Below are 25,789 nucleotides of genomic sequence, written 5' to 3'. Positions count from 1 at the left end.
CGAGCCCCCGCATTTCCGAATGACATCACTGGATCAGATCCGAGCCAAATTGTCACCCGGAGCTTGGATGGCCAGCCTAGATTTACAGGATGCTTACCTGCACGTTCCTGTATTCCCATGTCACAGGAAGTTCCTGCGTTTCATATTCAACGGAGTACACTACCAGTGGCGAGTGCTGCCGTTTGGAATTTCTACGGCCCCGTGGCTTTTCACTCGGGTCACACTGCCTGTCACCCGGTTTCTGCACCTCCGGGGGATAGACTTCGATCCTTACATCGACGATTGTTTTCTAAATCACTGCAATCCTCAGTTGCTACGCAAACAACTGGACTTCTCCACACGCCTACTTCAACAGTTGGGATGGATTATCAATTTCGAGAAGTCGCAACTGAAACCAACGCAGGAGTTAACATTCATTGGGGGGTTGTTCCTGACTCGGCTCAATCTAGTCAGGGTCCCTCCCGATCGATGGCAGAAGATTCTCGCCTTTACGGATCGAGCTCTGTCCCTACCTCTCACCCTCAGAGAATGGCAGTCTCTGTTGGGCTTGTTGACGTCGGCGCAGGACCTCACCCTCAGAGGACGGCTTATGCTGCGCCCACTACAGAGGTTCCTATTACCATTCATTCGAGAGAACGACCTCCAGTCGTCATTTCTTCTACCCCCGCACCTGCATCAGTACCTCAGGTGGTGGACGGTAGAGTGGAACGTCTGCGCCGGTGTTTGTTTGACAAACTTCAACCACGACCACGAATTGTTTGTAGACGCATCCCTCTTGGGATGTGGTGCTCATTTGAACGGCCAGACAACCTCAGGGCTGTGGTCAGACGCCGAAAAGGAGTGGCATATCAACAGCCTGGAGATGCAAGCAGTCATCCTAGCGGTTCGCCACTGGCTACCGGTCCTAACAGACTCCAGACTCCTGGTAGCGTCCGACAATTCCACGGTCGTGTGGGTGATTCACAATCAGGGTACAACCAGGTCCAAACAACTTCTGGACCAGATGTTCCTGTTAGCGGATCTGGTAGACAGCAACGGCATCGTGATCGCGGCTCGTCACATTCCCGGCTGCAAAAACATTCTGGCAGACGCCCTGTCGCGCCCCGGCAAACCATCCCCGACGGAGTGGATGCTTCATCCGGACGCATTTCGCCAGATTTGCTGGCAACTCGGGAGACCACTGGTAGATCTTTTTGCCACCAGTTTCAATCACCAGTTACCAACGTACGTATCTCCCGTGCCGGATCCACAGGCGTGGGCAGTCGACGCGATGTCTCTATCATGGGAAGGACTGGACGCATATGCGTTCCCTCCTCCAATTCTTCTCTCGGATGTAATCGCCAAGATCAGACTGACGCAGAACCTCCGACTGCTTTTGGTCGCACCTTGGTGGCCAGCCAGATCGTGGTTTCCCGATCTTCGACGGCTCGCCAGCGGAGACCCTTACAAACTTCCAGAGTGGTTGCATCTGCTTCGACATCCACACAGTCGACAGCTGCATCCGGATCCACGGCGATTCCATCTTCACGCATGGGTCATCTGCAGAGAGCATTAAAGGCTAAGGGCTACTCTGCGCACGTGGCGAACGTTATAGCTCGCGCGCATAGAGTTTCTACCCGTTCTTTATATGACGACAAATGGCGCTCTTTTGAGAATTTTTGCGCACGAAGATCTCAAGATCCCATGGCAGCATCTCCTCAGTTTGTGGCACAGTTCCTTCTCTACCTACGGAACTCTAGACATCTCAAAGGCAGTACCTTAGGCACCTATTTGTCAGCTTTGAATTCTGTCCTTGCTATCAAGTCAGATTCACAGATCTCCAAGATACCGGAACTTATTGCGCTTCTCAAAGCTTTCAAGCTGGAAGACCAGAAGACCAAGTTTCGTCCTCCAGCTTGGGATCTTAATGTTGTCCTTCAACATCTCAGAGGGCCGCCGTACGAGCCATTAGAAGAAGCCTCCTTTGAACATCTTTCCAAGAAGACGGTTTTCTTACTATCATTGGCAACAGCGGCTAGAGTCAGCGAGATCCATGCTCTTGACGTTACTCAGATCCGATTTGAACAGTCAAGACACGGACGTGCTCATTTGGGTTTGCTTTGGGATTTTGTGGCTAAGAACCAGCTTCCCGGGCAGCCTAACAGGTTATTCTCCATCCCTCCTTTGTCTACGATCTTGGGTCATCATGACTTGGAGGAGGAGCTGCTATGTCCAGTCAGGGCTCTCAGATGCTATATTAAAAGGTCAGCCTCTAGGAGACGATCCCGCAAAAGGTTATTCATTCCCTTTGCCGTGTCCTGCAAAGGTGAAGTAAACAGAAATACTATTGCCCTCTGGCTCAGATCGACTATCCTGGCGGCCTATGACGACAAGCACCTGCCTCATCCGGTAGCAAGTAACCCGCACGAGATCAGGGCCTTGGCGTCTACGATGGCCCTCCATCGGAACTGCACAGTACCGCAGATCATGGAGGGCTGTTTCTGGAGGTCATCAACTGTCTTCGCATCCCACTACTTGAGGGACTTGGCAGTTGAAGACGTGGAGGGATTACAGTCATTTGGTCCATTGGTGGTTGCTCAGCAACTTACCCGACCATCCGCCCATTAGGTAACTACACTTCTACTTACCTTTGGTCTTAAGATTAACCTCACCCCCAGGGTGCGTCGGTTTTTCTTTGGAGTTCTATTGGGTTGCTCTTTGTCCTGTTCCAGGTATTATCCTGAGACCGTTGACATTGGCTTTCCCGAGTTCTCCTGATGCATGTGCACGGTTTGCTGAGGGATGGTCCTCTGGAGTCCACACCACCATCCATCTGTCGAAGCCATATGCATAAGACCTATGGTAAGGTAAGTTAAAAATTTGTTAAAATCTAAATATTTTAGATATTTAAATACTTACCTTACCATAGGGCGGTGACTCCCTCCCAACGCTGGATGCTCCTCCCCACTTTGGACTCTTCGGACCTTCCGGTTGACGGTAAAAGTGAATTTTGGATTCTGCGCTCTCGCGCGAGTGGAGAGATCACGTCACTTCCGTGACTACATTCGTAGATTACATGAGGTAGCCATCGAGGGGATGGCGAATCAACGACTGTCTGATCTCGTTTAGCGAAGCTAGAGGTAATATGCATAAGACCTATGGTAAGGTAAGTATTTAAATATCTAAAATATTTAGATTTTAACAATTCTCACACACTGGACCTCAGAATATCTAAACTTGTGAAGACCTGGCTAGCTATTCTCAAAACGTTCCTAGCGCTATTAACTTCATTCTTAACACATTGCCTACGATCAAAGTTAAGAATTCTTAGGGCTACGAACACTTCGAGAATAAGGGCACTGGTTATATTTGATCTTCAGTAACCCATTCGATTAACAAGATTTGGTGGCCAGGCTCTCTGATTCGGTTGATATATGGCATCGTATTCCAGTTGCTCAGATCAGTGCTCATTCTGTTGATCACTGCATTGTCTTGACTAGGCTCTATTATTTGCAGACCACTGCCATATAGGTGAAATATTGTTGAATGCGAAGTAAAACTAAACTCACTCACTCTGAATGTCTCACCCTAATCACTTTGTTATCCATGATTTGGATTGCAGAATCATATTTGGTTTAACTTGTACGCAAAGCTAATTCAGTCTTTATAAACGAAGAGGATAATCAACTTATTGATTTGTATCAGCTCAAGAAACTATTCCTGTTTTCAGATTTTGTGTTGTCTTGGTTACTAAACAGTCCGTTGACCATGACCCACATAGGATGTCCTTCAGGAACTTTGCACAATCAAAGAAGTTCTCTGAGGACAAGGTGAAGTTTGTGTACATTTACGAGGACACGCAGCACAAGTTTATCAGCACTCTCACCAAGGGCAACGTCACCAGGAAGGAGAGTACAGTGGAGGTAGTGCACAATGAATATGAGAACATTTATATCACACCTTTTCCAGGCCAGATATCCTGCACAGTCTGATCGTCATTATTACCCCGGATAACCGAAACTGTCTATTTGGCCTGTTAGGCTTTAGAAGGTTAATAGTCTCATCTTATTTCACCATGTACAGATTATCGGCATTGTGAACAGAGACAGTTTTGAACAAACTCATTTGCTTAATGCAAGACCAAATGTATCACATGTGCTTCGTTGTGGGGCAAGACTGAAGTCTTAGAAACTCTCAGGAGTCAAGCTGCCATACATGACCACCCATGTAAGGGCTCTTCATGCCCAATGTTTGTTAGCTTGAATGGATTTGTGACATGAGCACTCTACATAGAACCTTATGTCAGTAGTTTGTTTACAGTCTGTTTTTCCATCACCAGTGAACCTGGTCTCTTTGTGGTGTATTAAAATATGTTGTATGTGTCCACGCACATTCAGCCTGAGGGAGTACTGATACCTCTTGGTAGTTTGGGAATTCTGAATTAAATATTCTTGGTGTTTCTATGACAACAAACTTAGCTTTTACTGTATTTGTGTTAGTACCTCTTTCTTGAGCAGAACATAAAAATCCTTCAATACCCTCCTTCCGCTTCGCCATGTACACACCAAAACATTTGATATCATCATAACTAGTAGACATATTCATGAAGATTATTTACTATTGCAGGGGATATTGATGGGTTTGTCTTCTTGTTTTAAATTAAGAGTCAAGCAATAAACTGTCCTTTGACCATGTCTCTTGTCCTTTTATGTTGCAGATATGAAAATTGTCCAATCTTGAAAACATCCTTTGTGGTCATCTGATGCACTACATTGCTATGATATCACATTCTGCGTTGATCATTTGCGATGTTATTTTTAACTTATGCTTTTCATAATGCAGATGGACATTTTGTGGGAGAACAGTGCTTTTTTAGTACAGGTGGCTATTTCATGGGTGAATACTGTTTTTTTAGTACAGGTGGCTATTTCGTTGGTGAATACTGCTTTTTTAGTACAGGTGGCTATTTCGTGGGTGAATACTGCTTTTTTAGTACAGGTGGCTATTTCGTGGGTGAATACTGCTTTTTTAGTACAGGTGGCTATTTCGTTGGTGAATACTGCTTTTTTAGTACAGGTGGCTATTTCGTGGGTGAATACTGCTTTTTTAGTACAGGTGGCTATTTCGTGGGTGAATACTGCTTTTTCAGTACAGGTGGCTATTTCGTGGGTGAATACTGCTTTTTTAGTACAGGTGGCTATTTCGTGGGTGAATACTGCTTTTTCAGTACAGGTGGCTATTTCGTGAGTGAATACTGCTTCTTTAGTACAGGTGGCTATTTCGAGGGAGAAAACTGCTTTTTAAAGTACAGGTATCTATTTCGTGGTACATGTTTGTATCTTCTCCTCAGGTGGCCATAATATGGAGAATGGACAGTCTGAAGTTGAACTATGAGTTCCTGGAGTCCGGCTGGAGTATCAGCAGTGACCATGTAGGGGCATCAAGAGAACAGTTAGAGGCACGACTCAATGCCCTCGTCAACTCGGACAGACTTCTGCCCTACAAGGCCATCTTTACAGAGCTCTACAACGAACATGCACTGGTGAGGACATCTATCTTTACTGTAGTACAATACAGCAGTGAATGTAGGGAACTGTTCTGTCTTTTCTTGTACGTAATCCTTTGTTAATTTGTGTGTTCAAAAGGCATCAGTTCATATTGTGCATAGTGTGATGGGTAGCACTGATAGCATAGGACATGTGGTAAAGAATGAGAGATGCAACAGGGTTTGCTTAGATGTGGGCCTGATTTCTCAAAGCAGTTGTAGCGCGAAAGTTTTTGTACCTTCCATGCTTTATCATAGACTTACGACAGTCTTGGCACTCCAATTATTTTGTGAAGCAGGCTTTTGGCCCCATTCCTTAAAGCAGTTGTAGTGTTAAGACTGTCGCAAATCCCATACTTTAACATAAGCTTATGAAAGTTGTAGCACTACGTTCATTTTGTGAAACTGGGCAATAGACTGCATTTGTTACAATCCACCTCAAGCAGTCTATATGTAGATTTGGTCTGTTGTCAACCTGAAATGGTTTATGAGCAGATCTTGACTGTGTGTAGGTTTGATAGCATCTGTTGTCTACCTGAAGGGGTTAACATGCAGATCTGGACTGCGTGAAGATTTGATAGAGGCTCTTGTCTACCTGAAGGGGTTTATGTGCAGATCTGGACTATGTGTAGATTTGAGAGAGGCTCTTGTCTACCTGAAGGGATTTATGTGCAGATCTGGACTATGTGTAGATTTGATAGAGGCTGTTGTCTACCTGAAGGGGTTAACATGCAGATATGGACTGTGTGTAGATTTGAGAGAGGCTGTTATCTACCTGAAGGGGTTTATGTGCAGATCAGGACTGTGTGTAGATTTGAGAGAGGCTGTTGTCTACCTGAAGGGATTTATGTGCAGATCTGGACTATGTGTAGATTTGATAGAGGCTGTTGTCTACCTGAAGGGGTTAACATGCAGATCAGGACTGTGTGTAGATTTGAGAGAGGCTGTTATCTACCTGAAGGGGTTTATGTGCAGATCAGGACTGTGTGTAGATTTGAGAGAGGCTGGACTGTGTGTAGATTTGAGAGAGGCTTTTGTCTACCTGAAGGGATTTATGTGCAGATCTGGTTTTTGTGTAGATTTGAGAGAGGCTCTTGTCTACCTGAAGGGGTTTATGTGCAGATCTAGACTTCGTGTAGATTTGATAGAGGCTGTTGTCTACCTGAAGGGGTTAACGTGCAGATATGGACTGTGTGTAGATTTGAGAGAGGCTCTTGTCAACCTGAAGGGGTTTATGTGCAGATCTGTTTTTTTGTGTAGATTTGAGAGAGGCTGTTATCTACCTGAAGGGGTTAACGTGCAGATCTGGACTTTGTGTAGAATTAAGAGAGGCTCTTGTCAACCTGAAGGGGTTTATGTGCAGATCTGGACTGTGTGTAGATTTGAGAGTGGCTCTTGTCTACCTGAAGGGGATTATGTGCAGATCTTATCTACCTAATCGAGACATGAAATGTTCCCTGCCAAAAGGGTATGACCATTTCGTATTCATGGAGGAGTTGGACAGGCAAAATGATTTTGTCTTACGTGTTTGCTCTGCAGTAGCATAAGTGTGGATGGATTATATGTAATCAGGGCTCATTGTTAATAGGTCACAAACGATGATATTTAGATGTGATAACCTTTACATCCATCATGATTTCAGGGTTTGCTGACTCGGATATTTTACAAGCTCTTCGACTGGGCCGACCGCCTCTTCTTCTTTGCATTTAGGTAAGTTCTGCTAACATTTGTCAAATATCCCTGGTTGTATGGCCTCTGTAATGCCAAAACAATAGAAATCTCAAATATCCCTGGTGGATGTTCATAAGTTCCTTTGTACTGCTGGCTTGTCTGCAGCTTGTGTCTGGCTTGTCTTCAGCTTGTGTCAGGCTTGTCTGCAGCTTGTGTCTGGCTTGTCTTCAGCTTGTGTCAGGCTTGTCTGCAGCTTGTCTCTGGCTGGTCACTGGCTTCCCTCTGGTATATGTCATGGTGCAATCCCATAACCTTCTTTAGACTTAAGATTCAACAATGGGGAGCTTTGGGCTAGCCATATGCTTAAACTAAGTGTTAGCAAAGGCTTGGGTGGAGATGGATGGTGAGATGGCTGGTTTGGTTAGGAACCTATGCAAATTAAGCTATTGAGTTTTCGGTTAGAGTTATGATAACCACATAAAACCTTGCAACCTCTGTCCGAGTGTGTGCCAATGAATGGAGAGAATGATACCTTGGAAACATTAGAAAGTTACAGATGTATGAGTATTGCAGACTGTGTGCAACAATTAACATTGCTTTTACTTTCAGCTATGATGGGATGACACTGTTGACTGTCATATTTGCTGTCATGTTCGTCATCCTGGCTGGCTACTTTATGCAGAGGATTGCCACTGAAGAACACAACAAGGTCAAGCGTCAGATGGAATCCAAGAGAAGGAACATGCGTCCTCCTTCCAGGTGAGCAAACAACTCTGTTGGTTTTTTAATTGAAGGGGAAGTGTACATGAAAAAATCACATTTGTTCAAACATGAAACAAAGAGAAATATTTTAGTCAGTAAATATCAGTATTTGAAAATACACACTTGTTTTTCTGACAATGAAAGTGTAACCCACACTGTAAGTGGTGAAATGTTATGCCATCATGAGGCCTTTGCTAGCCAAACTAAACAGGTCAGAGTTACCGTCCTTTGATTATGATTTTAGACTGGGCACCTGTCTAGTCCCAAATCAAAAAATAGTAATACCAAAATTAATGAACAAATTTTGTGACAACACAAATGAAGCATAAGATCTTAAAATGTAAGCTGCAAGACATATTGACTGTGTATTTCCATTCATAACCTCACCTCAGTGAAAATACCAAATATGTATAACAATGTTGACATACGTATGACATCACTATTGGAGAGTGACTTCTAAAATGATGTGTTCACTAACACAAGTATGTCAGATTCTTCGAAGGAAACTTTCCTTGTTTCATGCAAAGTATGTGCATAAAAATGACATATAAGTAGTCTGAATCGTAATGAAGATCTGCTGGTTGTTATTTTCATTTTTATTCCCTTGTGAATATGGGAAATACTCAGAAATGAGGGAAAATACCATAATCGGTGTGCGTGAGCTTGCATCAAACTTTCAGAGATCACAATATGTTGTGATGAATCTAGGAAGTCAGTGGAATACTCCTATTTTATTTATTTAAGTTGCTGCGATACCTTTCACATGTATGGTCTAATACTAAGGAGCATGTGTATGTAAAAATGGAAGTTAACGGATACTCAGCGTGACGCCTGAGATTGGCTTTGTTTACATTTTAAACAAGTGGTACTTTCCTAGTACGACATCTAATATATTTTGTTTGATTTCACTGAGACACTTGATACTGATGACCATTTGTCAACTTATTTTGAACTATATCCAGAATTCAGGGGTTTGTGAAAGGAAGATATTGTTGAATTATACAATTGATTTTATAGGTTAAACGTAAACACCATACATGTGAGATTATTTTATAAGAACTCTGCACTATGGCTTAAAATTCACTTTGACCTTAACTATGTTTGTGTTCCAAAACAATCTCTCTCAAAACAATATTCTCTGTTCATTGACAGTGTTTTAGAAAAAGCATTTGTGAGTTTGTCATGATGAAAAAAAAATAAAATAGATAATGCTCATCACAGTGTGCATTTATTTCTTGTAAATTCAATTTTCCCAGTAAAGTGTGACATTTGAATTAAGACTTACGATAAATTATGCAAAATGCAGTGAATAGTTGTTTAGTAATGTGTCTAAACTGCCTGGATTTACGATACATGTAATTTTCAGTTTATTTACCCAACAGTTAGTGGATGATGTCCAAAAAACTGATTTTTAAGTAAAATTCAAAGTTGCAGATTGCATTTATTTTTTGTGATGTATTGGGATATGGTTACAACATCAAAGTGAAGGTGGCCGAAAAGTTACTAGGTCTGATTTATGTAGAAATCAAATAGCAAACGTTCACTAATGGCAGGCTGGATGTAGTGCATGTACATTTTTGTTTGGGTGGAAGACACTGTTGGATGGGAGACCGTCTCCGGTTGAATGTTATGAAATTTGCTTATGTGGTATCAATGTTTGTACAATGTATATGCTTTCTTCAAACTGAAATATCATCACAGTGTCTTTCGGGAGACATGTCTGTTGGTTCTGTACTTAAATACAGCATCAATGGGGAGACAACTTTGTTTCTTCTACACTGAAATGTAGGCAGCACAGCTTCATTGGGGAGATAACTGTGTTAGTTTTGTGCTAAAATAAAGGTAGTACAGTTTTTATGGGACAACAGCTTTGTTCATTCACAATGGAAGAAAAGCATTCAATATTCTTAAGGGGAAACAACCCTGTTGCTTCTTGACATTTTCCAGGTGTTTGTGAAGTAGTTGGAATACAAGTGTACAACTATACATGTTTGAAAAGATTTTATGCATTGGTGGGTGCAAAATGTTTTCCCATAGGGGCACATATCTAGTATCATCTGCAATGATTTATCTTGAATTTTGCAAATATGCAGAGATCGAGCTTTCACTTCAAGACAGCCATGAGTTTGTGACTTAAAAATTTAAAGTGTATGTGTCCTTGGTGTAGTGGTTAGAGCATTCACCCTTAGAGTGGAAAGTCGTAGGTACGATCCCCAACGGCTTCATAACAAGTGATGTTAAAATATGGTACTTGTTGATCCCTGCCTGATGCTCGGCATTAATGGGTACATCAAGCACTAGCTGGCTATAGGAGTCAGTATAAAGTGATTGAGTAGGGTATTCATGCTAAACTGTGTCATGGTACCTCATTGAGCTTGCACAGTAAAACCAGCTTAAGTCGAGCAGTCACACATAGACAAGCATGCACATCGTCATATGAGTAAAGCATTCTTAAAGGTCACATGCAACACACAACTTTGCAGATTCTGATACCTTTCAGTATGCACTGAAAAAAACAAATCATCAAAAATGCCAGTTCAATCTATAAAGTTGAAAAAAACGCGATGGGAAAAAAAGCCTGCGAAAGCAGAGTTCAAACGATTCACTAAATTTCCCCCAGCGTTGGGGGAAAAAGTGGTTTCAACAGCTGTGCTGCGCTGCGCCCATAACGCATGGGCAGTGAATAGGTTCAAGGAGCATGCAACAATATGCATACCCGGAGTATGAGGTAGTGAGCAGTAGTCTAACCATGGTTGTGTACACAAACAAGTAAATAATCTACTCATTACATAAAAAACCCTGTTGATTGTGGTAAGTAGCCTCTGTCACAGAGAAAGCTCAATGTCTGGTTTGTTTATTGACACCTATATCTCTGCCAGTCTGTCTGCTATAGACAATATGCAATACACAACTTCAATCACAGACCACATGCAATTTGAACTTAACACCTATCAGGCTATACGCCATGAACAAAGTAAATTGATTTATGACTCATGCACCCGAGTCCTGTCTCTGCCACATTATGTAATTAGGCAGGTGTGATACTTGTACACATGACATGCTTTAATGTCTGTGGGTTGCAAACAATTTACATCAATTTTTCTCGGGTGACTGGATCTGATAGAAACTGGTGCAAATTCTTGTCAGTTTCAAGTCCATACTTAAGCGACGCATCAAGTACAATGAAAGCAGTTGTTACCCATAAAAAATCTTACTTTCTTGTGACTCACCATACTTCTAAAATGCCCATCAAACAGATCATCTTTCTGTACACACAATAAGCCCTCGGCATATCGGCAAATGAACCAGCCAATCAGAAGTCGTAGTTACACTTGCATGCACGTCCACCCGCTATAACTGGGTTCAATCTCTCGAGGGCATCATTTCGTGGGAAGTAAGCCCAAGTACAAAATATTGCACTTTTGAATCACGATTTACGCTTATAATTTTGTTTATTTGTTTTTTTACAAGTGGCAATGTTATATCATATGTCATGAATAAGTGATAATCATGTTTTAATTATGTTTTATTTTTTGGTTGCTTGTGACCTTTAAGTACAGTATTCCTAAGTTAAACCATATTTTGTCTCATCTGTATGGGAGGAACATATGACAGAACACATTGTTGCTGATGCATTGCCAACTGAACACCACTCTCAACCTGTGATGTGGATGATCCATTCAATTAAGTGATCTCTGTTATTGATTAAGTGATCTGTATTATTGCAGCTCGGCTGACAACCAAACAATCCATCTGTACGAGCTGAGGTTCGAGACCTACAAGAATCTTGTTGCTGAGGCAGACACAGGTCTTACCATTGTCATCTTCGTTCACGAGACGTCCAAGGAGCAAATATTGACCCGCTTTGCCCAAATCATGCAGCCATATTCAAGGTAAGTTGTTCTTATAGCCAGCTTCAAGGATCAGACAAGCCATTTAACAGAATAACAGAGAATTATGTTCCTCTATAGTGCCAGGATTCTGTAGCACATCTGATCGCCTGTGGTATTGTTATGCAAATTCCATTAGCATGAATTAGAAACTAATTGATTGAAAACTGGGAATTTGGTGAACTTTCTTTTAATTTTAAGTCACAGCTTGCAACATGTCAGCCTGTGCTTTACTCATTCCTTGTGACTTTCAAGTACAGTGAATGTTTGATTGCAGTCTTGGAATTTGTGAAGTTTCTAATTTTAAGTCACCATCTAAAACACAACCATGTTTTACTTTAATCTATGGCTTGCAATTGTTTAGTCTCCGGCAGCAATTAATCGAAGGTAGAAACGAAAAACTATTGATGCATTGATAGTATGTGTGACTGTCAAGAGTTTAGTAACTGACATCTGCTGAAATATGCATAGCCCAAAATACAGGATGTTTGGGTGCAGACTTGCAGCATTTTTGAGTTTGTGTGTTAACTGATTCTTGATACTTGAGTAGTATTGCAGTTGTTGGTCACAATAGACTATTGCTATTGCAATAGTTGTTTTCCCCTCAATAGTCACCCATAATAGCCAAGTGGTTGAAGCATTCACTTGTCACTAGAGTGATAATTATCCCCGCGGCATGTAATGAGGGGTGATATAGTCAACGCCTCATCCGTCCATCCGTAATCATTTTGTTTCCGAAGCATAACTCAGAAACCGTTCAATATTTTTAGACCAAACTTGATAGATGTAATAATCTCAACCTATAGTTATGCCTTTTGCTATTTACAGAGCTTTGACATTTTTATTTTTTTTGTTTTTCCATGGAACATTTTGGTGTTAGTCTAATGGTGGAGTGGGCTTTGTTTCCGGGGCAGAACTAAAAAACCGTTCAATTTTTCTCTGCAAAACTTGGTAGATATATCAATCAGAACCTAAAGTGGTGCCTTTTGCTATTTACAGGTTTTTGTGATTTATTATTTTCTTGGTTTGAATGAAAACGTTTCGGACTTCGTCTCAAAAAGTTTGGGATGGGCTTTGTTTGCGGAGCAGAACTCAAAAACCGTTCAATATTTTCCTGCAAAACTTGGTAGATATGTGTGTCAGACCGCAAAGTGGTGCCTTTTGGTACTTAGAGGTTTTTGTGCTTTATTATTTTCTTGGTTTGAATGGAAACGTTTCGGACTTAGTCTCAAAATGGAGGGATGGGCTTTGTTTTTCTGCAAAACTTGGTAGATATACCAATCAGAAGCTAAAATGGTGCCTTTTGCTATTTACAGATTTTTGTGATTTCTCATTTTCCAAGTTTCCATGGAAACGATTCTGACTTATTATCAAAATGGAAGGATGGGCTTCATTTGTGGAGCACAACTCAAAAACTATTCAATATCTTAAAGCAAAACTTGGCAGATATTTTGAGGCAGGCCACAAAGTGGTGCTTTTTGCTATTTACAATATTTTGGCATTTTCAGTTTTCCTGATTTCCACGGAAACAATTCTGACTTAGTCTGAAAATGGAGGGATAGGCTTCGTTTCCGGAGAAAACCATTTCATATCTTTCAACAGATCTTGGCAGATATATGAGACAGATCTTGAAGTGGTCCCTTTTGCTGTTTACAGATATATGGCATTTATATTTTTCATGACTTCCATGGAAATGATTCAAGCTTAATCTAAGAAAATTTCAAGTAACTGTCAGATGATTTGTCCTTTTAAATATGTGGGGCCCGCGGGGGGAGGGATATGTCATCTACTGACGACTCTTGTTACGTATTGTGATATGTATCGTTGACCATAAAGTTGTTAATTTTCACTAGAAATTGCTGTTTATGTGAAAATTTACTCTATTACTTGATATATAAATATATGTTTTTGAAGAAAATAACTAAAAGTAGCATAATGTGAAGTGCATCTAATCGAATCGTATCGTTTGAAGATATCGCAATATGTATCCTATCGTAAAGTTTCTATATTGTCACACCTCTACTTGTCACGCTGAAGACCTTGGTTCAGTTCCCACTTGGATTCAGTGTTTGAAGCCTGTTTCTGGTGATATTGCTAAAAGCAGCATAAGCTAAACTCACTGATTCACTCGCTCATTCTTTGTGACTTTCAGGTACAGTGCCCTGACCTTCGCCTATCTTCAGCTGGAGTACTACATCAGTTGGTACCAGCACCTCCTGGAGCTCAGCCTCAACTTCAAGGTCAAGCTCAACAACATCAACATCAACAGCTGTGTCGGCACCGTCCTCGCCATCAATGGGTACCGCAAATACTACTACATCTTCCACCCAAAGAAGGCACGGCAGTGGATGAAGGAGCATAATAATCTCTCGCGGGCCATCGGTTTCCTTGACGATGACTCTGATTCGGACCAGGAAAAGGACAATGCAGATTTCAGTAGGAAATACCTCAGTGGACTGGCCATGTGGATGGATCGTATATTTGATGGTTCAGCTGTTAAGATCCGACTAGATTATTGGCCTGAAATGTGTTCATGATATTTGTTAAGTGTTTGGGTATTATATTTATTGACGTGAGCAAGATTTATCATTTGTTCATTGCTCATTTGACAATAATTTTTGTTTTCCATTTTCATATTTCCTTAAAACTTATTCTCCCATTTAGGACATAGTAGAAAGTTTATACAGTAGATTAGGGTTAAAATTTAATTGTATTTATGTGCCAAATATTAATGCTGCAGCTGCACTGATGTAACTCATGAAATTTTAGACTGGAAATGACATGGAACAAAGTTTTCAGCCTCTGTTAACACCTCCCCAGAACACACCTCAGTACCATATGTTGTTGAAGGCAGTCACCATAAGCTCATGCCAAGCCTGTGTCTTTGCTCCGGTTGACTATATAACTCATAACTGTGTTCATTCTTGTGACATTTTGCCAAAATCATCCTGGGCCCTGTCGTAAGTCTATGGGTACCTGGTGGGATAAATCAAAAGACTATAATCTTCCTGGGTTATCTAGTGTCCTTATTCTCAAAAAGTTTGTAGCCCTAAGAATTCTTAACTTTGATCGTAGCCATTGTGTGAAGAATGGGCTTAAGAAGTTTGTAGCACTACGAACGCTTTGAGAATAACTAGCCAGAGTGATAATGACCTGTGCCATTGTCAGCATTATGAGCATACGCAGTTTGGAGTTAGGCAATATATAAATGGACATATTGTTGATATTGTTTCAAAACTCTGAACAAACTGATGCATTGTGATTCACATGATGAACCTGGAATTTATAAAATGAAAAGAATAATGTGAATAAAAGGGAAGAAACATAGTTTCTAAATAATGTTTTCTGGAAAGTGCACATAAATTCTGAAGGACAAATCAGAGTGGTGTTTTGAAATGCAATAGTAATCTTTGTATTCATTGATAAAGTTGTCGTTGCACAAGTACAAGTATGTGGAAACTGAGATACATGTATTACCATTCCAAAATGGAAAGTGTCTTTGAAAATTCCCCGAACGTTATTTTCTTCAGACTGATGAAATAATAGCACACAAAAAGTACACTTTTTTTAAAAAAAAAAAAGAGAGAGAGAGAGAGAGGTGTAATCTCTTTGTTTTGATTAAACAAGTGTATTTGATTTTTGCATTTGTTGCTGATAAAATATCATTCTCCATGCAGAATTTCCTCCCCCAAAACTCAAATGATTTTTTAAACTTTCTTTCACCGATACTTGCACCTTTTGGCAAGATCTATGATATGGAATTGATTGATTTGTTTAAGCAGTGAGTTCTTGTGTTCTTCAGAATTGTCCAGTGTAGTGTGTAAGCATATGATACTTGCCAGTAACTGTATTATAATGAATTCCCACGTGTTGCATGTAATTCAAGAGATCTGGAATGTCTCTTGGAAAGTTGACAACTTGATCTGTGGTTTTACAGCAAGTCATTATGCTTACAGTTAACATAAATGTCCTTGACTTTTTGTGATCCATATGCTCATTCGTCTCTATGACATGTAGGACACATGTGCTTGATCTTTTTTTCGCATCATTGTGTAAGTTTTTTGTGTTCCAGTGTTTTCTTATATTCATGGTTTATGAAGAAAACTGTATTCCTGTGAAGGATGTGGTTTGACAAATGTGCAATGTCGTAGTTTAGTCAATGATAGGATGACAATAGCTGTCACAGTGCGTCTCAAGTGTCATTCATGATATGCTAATTTTTTTTTTTGTAGTTTCAGTCAAACATCTGCAGGTTTAAGAGGCCATCCTGATTGATTTATGAATGGCTTTGTATCGAACGGTAACTCAAGAAAGACAGCTCTTTATCTGCAGTCGTATAGTATGTTTTGTCCAATTTGTTTGAAATGTTGGAGAAGTCTGTTACTTTTAGTCATTGCTGGTTTTAGTCATTCCAATACAGGAATGTAAAGACTGATTATTTGTGATGGTGGTTGTAGAAGTTGTGAATGATGAAGATTGTGTCGAGACTTTCACTTTTTCAAAATTTCCTGAAGTAATGCCACTCATATCATACAGAGTCAACATGAGTGACAGACATAGAGATTTTTTGTTTTTGGGTAAGGACATAAACAGGTATCCACTTGGTCCCTGAATAGGCACAATAATTCTTGTGCAGTGTCAATGACACAGGTTCGATTGCCCACAATGTGTGAAGCCTGTTTCTGGTGTCCCACCATGATATTCCTGGAACAGAACCCCAGTCACTCACTCAGTGACAACTGAATAATTAATTCTTTAAGGCATTACATCATTTTTGTAGGCATCCTACTGGATCTCAGGTTTAATGAAATAGAGTTATATGGGCTGTAGCGATGTAAAGAATGTTTGCTTTCAGGTGCTACCAGCATGTGAATCAAAACACAACCATAGGTCTGTTAAATAATTTCTTGTGTCTTTACCCACCCCGTTATCATACCCCAAGACCTGGTTACAATTTCCCAAATTTTAATTATCAGGTATTTTTTCAAAACTGTTAACCTGGAGTCTTTTTCGCTCACCATGCCCTATTGCCATTCCAGATGTATCATTTTCGCATAGGAATCATGTTCACAGCCCATTTCATGTTCATTCTTCAAGTTAGTAACCAAACAGATTATAGGAAACATTTTTTATTTCATAGATTTGTAAGCTAAATGTAAAACAATAGTGCTTCCTGTTTTGAAGGTTACTAGAAACAGAAATATGATTTGACTGTCAAAAAAATACATTGAGAAAGTGTTGGATTTGTGTTGTGCCTCTGACAATCTGCCAAAATGTATGTGGTTTGATTTTGATGGTGAATGAAAGTCATGTGATTCCCGATTATTTGTGCTTTGTCAGCAGGTTCTGACAATCGTGTTCAGGTTATCGCCTGTATTTTTAGTCTGTCAGCTTTGACAATTTCTTTAGTTAGGTTAGCTATAAATAGCCTGATATTCACAGTGTACTCCAGCATGTATGTGTCTGCACTATGATATCCCATCTGTGATCTCAGAAGTTTATGAATTTTAGACACGAATTATTTAGGGTAGAGATTCACATGCAAAATAAAGGATATTATTATCAAACTATAAAATACAGGTGCTGTATCATCCCCGTTGTCAGTTTCACAGTCCCTAAACTGGATTATATTCTCTTCTGCCCAGCCCTCCCTGCAGTCTCTAAACCCAGGTTGAAGTAAGTCTAGACTTTTCCAGGTTCAGGAATCTTCAAACTCATGGGGACTATTTTCTGTTCAAATGGGTTTATTTGTTACCATGTAAATTATATATATATATTCAAGGACTGAATGTTAGTCAGTCACAGCCACAGTGTCACCATATTCACCATATTGTGATTCCTCCATTGTTATTATATTCCTGTATTGTTTAGGTGTATATTTGTAGGAACGTGTTTCCATCCTTTTTGTGAATATATTTCCTCCAATGCCAACATTCCTGAGAGATATTTCCAGGTGGCTTGTTCATGTTTGCTGGTAGTCAGCAGTCACATGGAACTTTGATGTCCCCTTGGTTGTGTTGTACTCAGAGTCCTGTCACTGCAAACTCTTATATCATTGGTCAGTTGTGTTGAACTGGATGTGTTAAATTGCTTGACGTTATAACATTATTTCTAACTGAATGGGGCGGTGGGGTAACCTGGTGGTTAATGTGTTTGTTCGTCATGCCGAAGACCCAGGTTCGCTTTCCCACATGGGTGCAATGTGTGAAGCCCATTTCAGGTGTGCCCACTGTGGCATTGCTGGAATATTGCTAAAAGCGGCGTAAGGCCATACACTCCATCAAACTGACAACTTTAGGTTAAATTCAATTGTTTTTGTAAGCACAGGAATTTGTCAAGTATGACGACACCCAAAGACTACTGGCCAGTGGTGAGCATTGTTATTCAGATGGGTTGTTTTTTTTGACATACTATGCACAAAGTTTTATCATTGTTTTTTTTTTTTCTGTCTAATGACTAACCTGGAGTGTTGGTTGTCCTTGACGGGTAATCGAGATGAAGTTGGTTGTCCTTGACGGGTAATCCAGATGAAGTTGGTTGTCCTTGACGGGTAATCCAGATGAAGTTGGTTGTCCTTGACGGGTAATCCAGATGAAGTTGGTTGTCCTTGACGGGTAATCCAGATGAAGTTGGTTGTTCTTAGTGGGTAAAGGTAATCACTTATTGAGTAACGGTTGTCCTGGACCAGGTTAATCTAAATATCATTGGTTGTTCTCAGTGGATAACAATACTTACTTGGATAGTAACAGTTGGTTGTTTTTTGGATGATCCAAACAGTGTTGGTCGTTCTCAATGGATAGTGGTAATCACTTTTATTCTAACTATTTGTAGTTTTATCTGTACACTAATAGACTACACAAAATGTCTTTCACCATTTTTCCGTATACTGTAAAATTTGGGCAAAGGTTCCTTTTGAGATGACCCAGAATTGGATGTTTATATGTACACACAGATGAAATTTCTTTATGTTGTATGTCAGAACTGATTATTGCACTCTCATTGAAATCAGATATTCTACTCGAATTAGATAAGTATTTCCTCTTCGACAGTCATAGTCTAGAAACTTAGTATCAGTACTGCTTGTGTAAAACTGGTTTTATATTGGATTGTGTTGGCGTTTCACATCTTTCAGCCTACTGGTTAAAGTAGACAGCAGACCAGTCAATACTTGCTAAAACTGGTTCCACTGGTGTTGACCTCATCATCTGTAATTCCTCGTGTAATTCCTGCAAGCTGGATGGCAAATCATGCCCATTTTGTGGAAATTTTCATGTCAGGACCTTGTCAAAAAGTAAACAGACTCAGAGGTGAATTTGATTTGGCACTATTTTGAAGGAAAGATAATTCTGAATTTCCAAACATGGCTGCTAGAAATTTATAATAAAACACAAAAGTCACTGTTTGTAAGTTTCTTATATCGTTACAGCATATCAGTAAATTTGTAATTAAGAAATAATGAAAATTGATAATCATGAAGAAATAATTACCTCATTTCACATTTTACTAGACATAATTTACTAGATTTTATTGGTTTGTCAGGATTCTTGGTTAGGTAAAGGTACAAGTCTTATAGCAGGTCATGCAGAGATGCTATTTACCCTTACGTTGTAGTTATTATTTAGTTATGGCATAGTTAGTATGATTTTGACTGATTAATTATGCCATTACACATAATATACAAAAATTATGCATTTCTACTGGTTTTAGGAAAATGATTGGATAAAATTTCAGAAGTAAGTGTTTCGTAACACACTGATGTATTGTTTAAGAAATGGCCTTAAACCGATGGAAATCGCATTCTTAGAATCGCACTCATTCCAATTAATTTTAAGCAATTAAAGTATTTTGTATCAGATGACCAATAATCTTTTAAGAATGTAGTTTCGAAATGTTTGTAGACGTGTATTTCTGTCTAGAATATTCCTTTTGTGGGAACGTGCACTCTATTGAAGTGACTGTAACACAAGGTCTACATTACACATTTTGACTTCCAGTATTACACTTAAGACCAAAATAGGGTTGGCATCCCTAGGTCATGGGTAGAGGTGAATAGTTATGAATGCTTATATAAGCTTTTAGGCTTACTGGCTTAAGTAGACTAGTCAAAAATGGCTAAAAATGGTTCCATTCTTGCTTCACACTGCATGATTGAGATATTTTGTATGGAGTTGCAGTTGACTTAGCATGTATCCAGATAGTTCTATTGACCAGGGCTGGAACCTGGTTATCTATCACGCAGCTCTAAGCCATCAAATGTATTGTTCAGCTTATCATTTTGTCCAGTGCTTAAAATCATTTCCCACAATACTGGGTTCAGAAGTAATGCTCACATTGGTTTGTCATGATGCCAGGTACCCATCCACAAAGCGTTTGTAGCGTTTGGTCATATCACAACTCCATAATTTTTCATAGGCTTATGAATGACATAGTGCTGTGAACAGTTTGTGGATTGGGCTTCTGGGCTATCTTATCTTCACAGCAGACACTGACAATCGTGTAGAATTAATTGATTAAATTCAGCATTCGGTGTGAATATTCACAAGTGTTGCCCTTCATGTCAAGCATAGTCGGGTCAATGTAAATATATCCCATGGATACTTAGAACAAGTTCACAGAGTTCATTGATACAGGTCAGATGCAGTCTAGTGGCCATACATTATATATGGCTAGATAGGGTGATCATGATTCTCATGGAGAATCACCCTCTTTCCCATATGTAGCAATTCATGGGGACACATGCTAGACAAACAGACTATAACAGTGCATAGAAGTTGTGTTTGTTATTATTTTCTTTATGTTCAGTTATATAACTGCTTTTCTTATTGGCCTTAATTTTGCCAAGAAAAACCTTGAAAAAGCCTTTAAAAGCCTTAAATTTTGGTCTTGAAATTCTGCACGAACCCTGTATTATTTGGAAAATACCAAGAAGGTGTCAGTATCAGTTACACACAAGTAATTATAATTGCCCGTTTTGATAATTTTAAAACAAAAAAGAATCTTTAAAAAAAAATCTTGTGAACAAAGTTACGTAATGTATATATTAATCTAGTGTGTATTGTTTCATCTATGTCATATTTGTGTGTATGATTATTGAGACTGTTTGACGTTTATGATGTGAGAAATGTGTGTGTAATTATTAGCATGACATCTGACAACCATGGGTGTCTACTGATCTGTGGCCAGTTCTTTTATTTTTGGGGAAATCCGTACGCTTCTGAGGAATAATACTCCATTTCCAGAGTTGCTGCAGTGTTTTTTCATTTTCTAATTTTTGAATATTTTTTTCCATTTCTCATGTAGCCAGTGAAATTTGTGTAATGGCTTTTTACAACTAATGTCAAAAGAAAAATATTTTGTTTTATCTTACCTTGGTCTATACTATATGTATCATGTGTTAACTTTAAGCCCAGAATGTATCTACTGTGGGAAAAGTTAGTAGTACAAATGTTTGTTGCCTTGGGGTGGTATCCTAGTGGTTAAAGTGTTTGCTTGTCATAGAAAAGACCAAGGTTCATCTCCCAGTTTGGATACAATGTCTGTTACCCATTACTGGTGTCCCCTGTCATGATATTGCTGAAATACTGCTGAAAGTGGCGTAAAATTGAACTCACTCACTCACCTTCAATTTAATATTTTATTTTTGAAATTATTGATTAGTCTACAGAACCTATCAATGATCACTGATGCAAGCGAGATCAGTCAGTTGACTGATTATCTGGCGCACCTTAATCATTCCCTTAATATGTTCTGCGATCATTTAGAACATTATAAACTGCATAGTTGGGAAGGTGATTGGTGTTAACTGGTTGGTTGTTTAATGCTGCCCTCAGCAGTATCCTAGCTATATGGCAGCAGTCTGTAAATATTCAAGTCTGGACCAGACAATCCAGTGATCATGCACTTTGATCTGCACAATTGGCTTGAATTTTCAAGCATGAAATCCAGGTGGGCAGGTAACACAAGTTGTGAGCACAGTGTAGACCAAGGTAAGTACAAAACCTTGTTATTATTTAAAAATACATCATTCTTATTTGATCTTTCTCCTTATGATAGAACCACCACACCATGAACATGGCTAAGTGGAGGAAACAGCATTGAAAAGCTAATTATTTTAATTTATTGGTGTGAATATATTATGTTAATGTATTAATGTTTGTCAACAGTGATACAGAGACATCAATTTAATGTTAAGGTCGATGAAACTTTTGCTAATTTGAAGAGCAGTACACATTTTTCCCTTTAGTTTACCCCAGCATGAGCCAAAGCACTATCAGCTTTGCAGTGTCCCATGGCAGAATGACAGATATTGAGAAAATACATTTTGCTCAGCACCACTTAGTTTCATCACCTCCATTGGATTGTTGTCATCAGCCCAACTCTTTCTGTGATAGATCTGAGTATGCAACTGAGAATGTTTGTCAAGGTCTAGGTCCGACTAGGTCTGAGATTGGTATGTTTTGAATAGTCATTGACTTGATTACTCATTCTGAATCTTTTTTTTTAAAAGTAGTAGATTCATAGTTATATGTTTTGACTCATTTTAGGATGAAAAACATTCACCATTGTGTTACAAATTGCAGTTGGGTACCTAGCTGTCATGGGTTTGATTCTCCAGATGGGTACCTTGTGTGAATGCCATTTCTGGTGTCCTTGAATGTTGCTAAAAGTGGCATGAAAGCACACTCACTCAAAATTAATGGAATTGTTAGACCATGCACATAATTTCTTTATTTTGAAATTTGTAAACAGATCCGCAAGACCTCGTTTTTCATCATTCATGTGGAAGTCTTATTTGGTATCGTAAATTTAAATGGTGGGGGTTTTTTTTGTTTGTTTTTTTAAATTTTTGTTCAAATTTTTGTTCAGGACCTAAATAAGATCACAAACCTTGGGTCTAGTTGGACTTAGATCTCAGAAGTCGAAGTGTCTGTAGTAGAGAGTGTTTTATTAGTCCAAGAGATGGGAGCGATTTATTTCACCCAGGAGGTCTGTAAAAGTTCATGCTTGATTCATAAAACAATGGTTGTCTTGAAAAAGTCTGATAGACCATTTTCACATTTTGGGGTTCTGAGGTCATGACTCAGCAGTTTATGTGCAATATACTTCTTTTAAGTAAGTGGATGTTTTGTTAGAAACTAATAATGTTTTCCTTTTAATATTTGGTGTCCTTCAAAGTAAGAGTTCTGATGTTTTTTCCCCAGTGCAGTTACACCTGTGTATGGAAATCATAATCACACTTTTTTCAAATCCCTTTAATTCACAAAACAATGCATACATTATATTTTCTAAAACATAAATATGTTTGAAATTGATAGTCTTTTTCAACTATTCTGTGAAAGCTTTTTCAAAAGATATGTCACAAATTGTGAATAGGGTCATTGTTTAAATGTTGACACAAGGGAGGCAACTCGGAAAAGCTTAGGAAAAGCTGGCCTGTTGAGAATTTATTTTTGATTTAAAATATATTATCACTATCCAAACTGCAGTTCCAGATGATATTGAATATTTACAGACTTACACATATGTTGCCTGCTGTTAAGTCTGATTTTTCTTTTGTGTGCCCAAAAATGGAATTTAAGGAATTCAGTGTCTTCATTTTCTCTGGATATTTAGTGACATGTCTGTCCAGCTGCATCGTCAAGGAAGGGCAAGCATATGACATTAATCTCCACACAGTGGAAGTGTAACAGAAACTGGTAAGACCTGTCTTTAATCCTCACTTCTCTTTATTTACAATTGAATCATCAGGGTTACTCATCAGTTCTTAATGATGCGGCTTGGCATTTGATCACAAATGTAGGATAATCCATCATATAACTTCCAAATTTGTCTTTCTGGTGCATATTGAAACCGAAGCTGGTGGGGGAGCATTCCTCCAAAAACTGATACAGAGTTTGTTTGCTGGATCTTTTTGTCCGATGTTCTCTTGGCTGGTGGAAACCAGTGAGGTGCTGGAGGATTTGCTGTCAGAACATTCTTTTACTGAATTGAGGGGCAGTGGGCTAGCCTAATGGTTACAGAAGCAGCTCATCACACGGAAGACCTGGGTTTGATTCCCCATGTGGGTACAATGTGTGAAGCTGATTTCTGGTGTCCCCTGTCCGCTGATATTGCTAAATGTGATGTAAAACCATACTCGTCATCTACTGAATTGAATGTCTTATGTCCACTCTGGTGTATAAGGTGTGCACACACTTCCAGGAACGTTTTGTGCAGTATCTGTGAAACACCCAAATGTTGAAAGAATGGCTACTGACTACTGCACCATTTTCAGTGGTTGACATTTTCACAGCTGCGTTCTTTAGGAGGGGGAAAGTGTGTACTAATAGAAGTACTAAGCACATCCTTGCAAGTTAGAAAGCAGCTGCACTGAAGTTAATGCAGGGTCTTTTTCTGTTGTTGTACCCTGTATTTGACTATATATGTCCACCTTTCAGCTGTTGAAGCAGCAAAACTGTTCACAGCCACAAATTAGTTTGGCCAAGCACCTGATCAAATATGTATGTGAGAGATATCATCAGTCTGTTAAAGGGTGGGAGCCTGCAGTTTCCTCTTCAGTTGTGTCCTGAAGCAGACCAGAAACCTTTTAGGTGGTAAAGCAGCAAAACTGCACAGTCTCAAATACTGAGTTTGGACCATCTCCTGACAATGTGGCACAAGATGGTGAACTCTGACATGATCACATAAATATGTGAGACATCTGTCTGTTGAAGGGCAGGGGCTCTGCAGCTCTGTCCCAAAGCAGGGCAAAACCTTGCATGAATTGAAGCAAAACTATACGCAACCTGAAATGCTGAGTTTGGATCATGTCCTGACAATGTGGCATACTACAGTGTGAGGCTGAACAGGAGGTACAAGGAACTCTGTCATGATTACATCAGTATGTGAGAGCCATCATCGGTCTGATAAGGGAGCTTTTACTATGCAGTTGTGTCCCTTGGCACACCAGAGACCTTTTGTTCCTATGGCAGTGAGTTTGAATCCTGGCATCCCCTGATTATGTGTTTGGTTATATACCTCTACTGTGGCTTTGTCCCAGTCAGTGTCTGTGACCTGCATCATTGTTGGCTTTTTTCTCACATTAAGCTGACAAGCTGTGATGGAATCACATTTAAAGCAGCTCAACCCAACTGACGTTCTAACGTAAGGTTTGAAAATCCTGTTGTTCCGAGACTTGATCAGTCGGAAATGAGGTTGGGGAGTTCTTTAATTGTGCGAGACGATAACCTTAAGCAAACTCAGATACTCTTCAGTTTGAGACATGGAAACCTGTCACATTTTAATTCATGAACTGTGGATTTGGAAGATTGGAAATATGAAGATCACAGACCATCAAATCCTAATCATCCTGGCTTCTAGGATGTTGGAGATGTGTCAAGAGGTGATCAACTCACAAGGAGTGGCCAGGTTGATGACAGTTACGCTAAGAATCAGACATCAAGATCTGTTTTTGTTGTGCATGATTCAGTGGGGATTGCTAGTCTTTAAAGCGTAACATACTCCCTTGGTAACCAGCCCAACACATTTAATCTGTCAGACATGTAAGCCGTGGTTTGGTTCACTGTTCAAAGCAGCACTCCACATTATTATACACTGACAGAAATTTTATAATCGAGTGTGGAACAGACAATCCAGCTGGGATAGACCACAGGGATTCAATGATTCAGGGATTCAACCAAGTCAGCAAACCCGACCATCTGATCGCTTAGTCACCTATTGCAACGATTCAGTTTTGCAGGAAGCCAGTTCTAAACCAGATCCACACATTATGGTTCTTCAGTGACCATCGCGGACACAGGACACAACAAAAATCAGAGCCTTTGGTACTGCAGCCAACAGAATCTATGTGACAGTCCACCTTGATTAGTTGTACACAATCTAGTCAGTAAATGAAAGGAAACTGCCAGTCATGGTTGAATGTCTCCTTTCGCTGGCTTGGATA

The 25,789-nt window shown here is 39.7% G+C and overlaps 1 protein-coding gene across 1 annotated transcript in view; it reads left to right on the top strand.

Annotated features, from left to right (window-relative positions):
• Positions 1–15,428, top strand: part of LOC137268756 (dnaJ homolog subfamily C member 16-like) — a 33,549-nt gene extending 18,121 nt beyond the window's left edge. The window contains exons 8-13 of the mRNA XM_067803336.1: positions 3,710–3,902; positions 5,330–5,521; positions 7,167–7,234; positions 7,805–7,954; positions 11,686–11,850; positions 14,000–15,428. Of these exons, the coding sequence (XP_067659437.1) occupies positions 3,710–3,902; positions 5,330–5,521; positions 7,167–7,234; positions 7,805–7,954; positions 11,686–11,850; positions 14,000–14,384 (1,153 nt within the window). The 3' untranslated portion in view covers positions 14,385–15,428. The remainder of the gene's footprint in view (positions 1–3,709; positions 3,903–5,329; positions 5,522–7,166; positions 7,235–7,804; positions 7,955–11,685; positions 11,851–13,999) is intronic.
• Positions 15,429–25,789: the final 10,361 nt, after the last annotated feature.

This window comes from Haliotis asinina, chromosome 16 (assembly GCF_037392515.1).
Source record: "Haliotis asinina isolate JCU_RB_2024 chromosome 16, JCU_Hal_asi_v2, whole genome shotgun sequence".
In the NCBI taxonomy this organism is placed as follows: domain Eukaryota; kingdom Metazoa; phylum Mollusca; class Gastropoda; order Lepetellida; family Haliotidae; genus Haliotis; species Haliotis asinina.
This window is presented reverse-complemented; position numbering and strand designations above follow the sequence as displayed.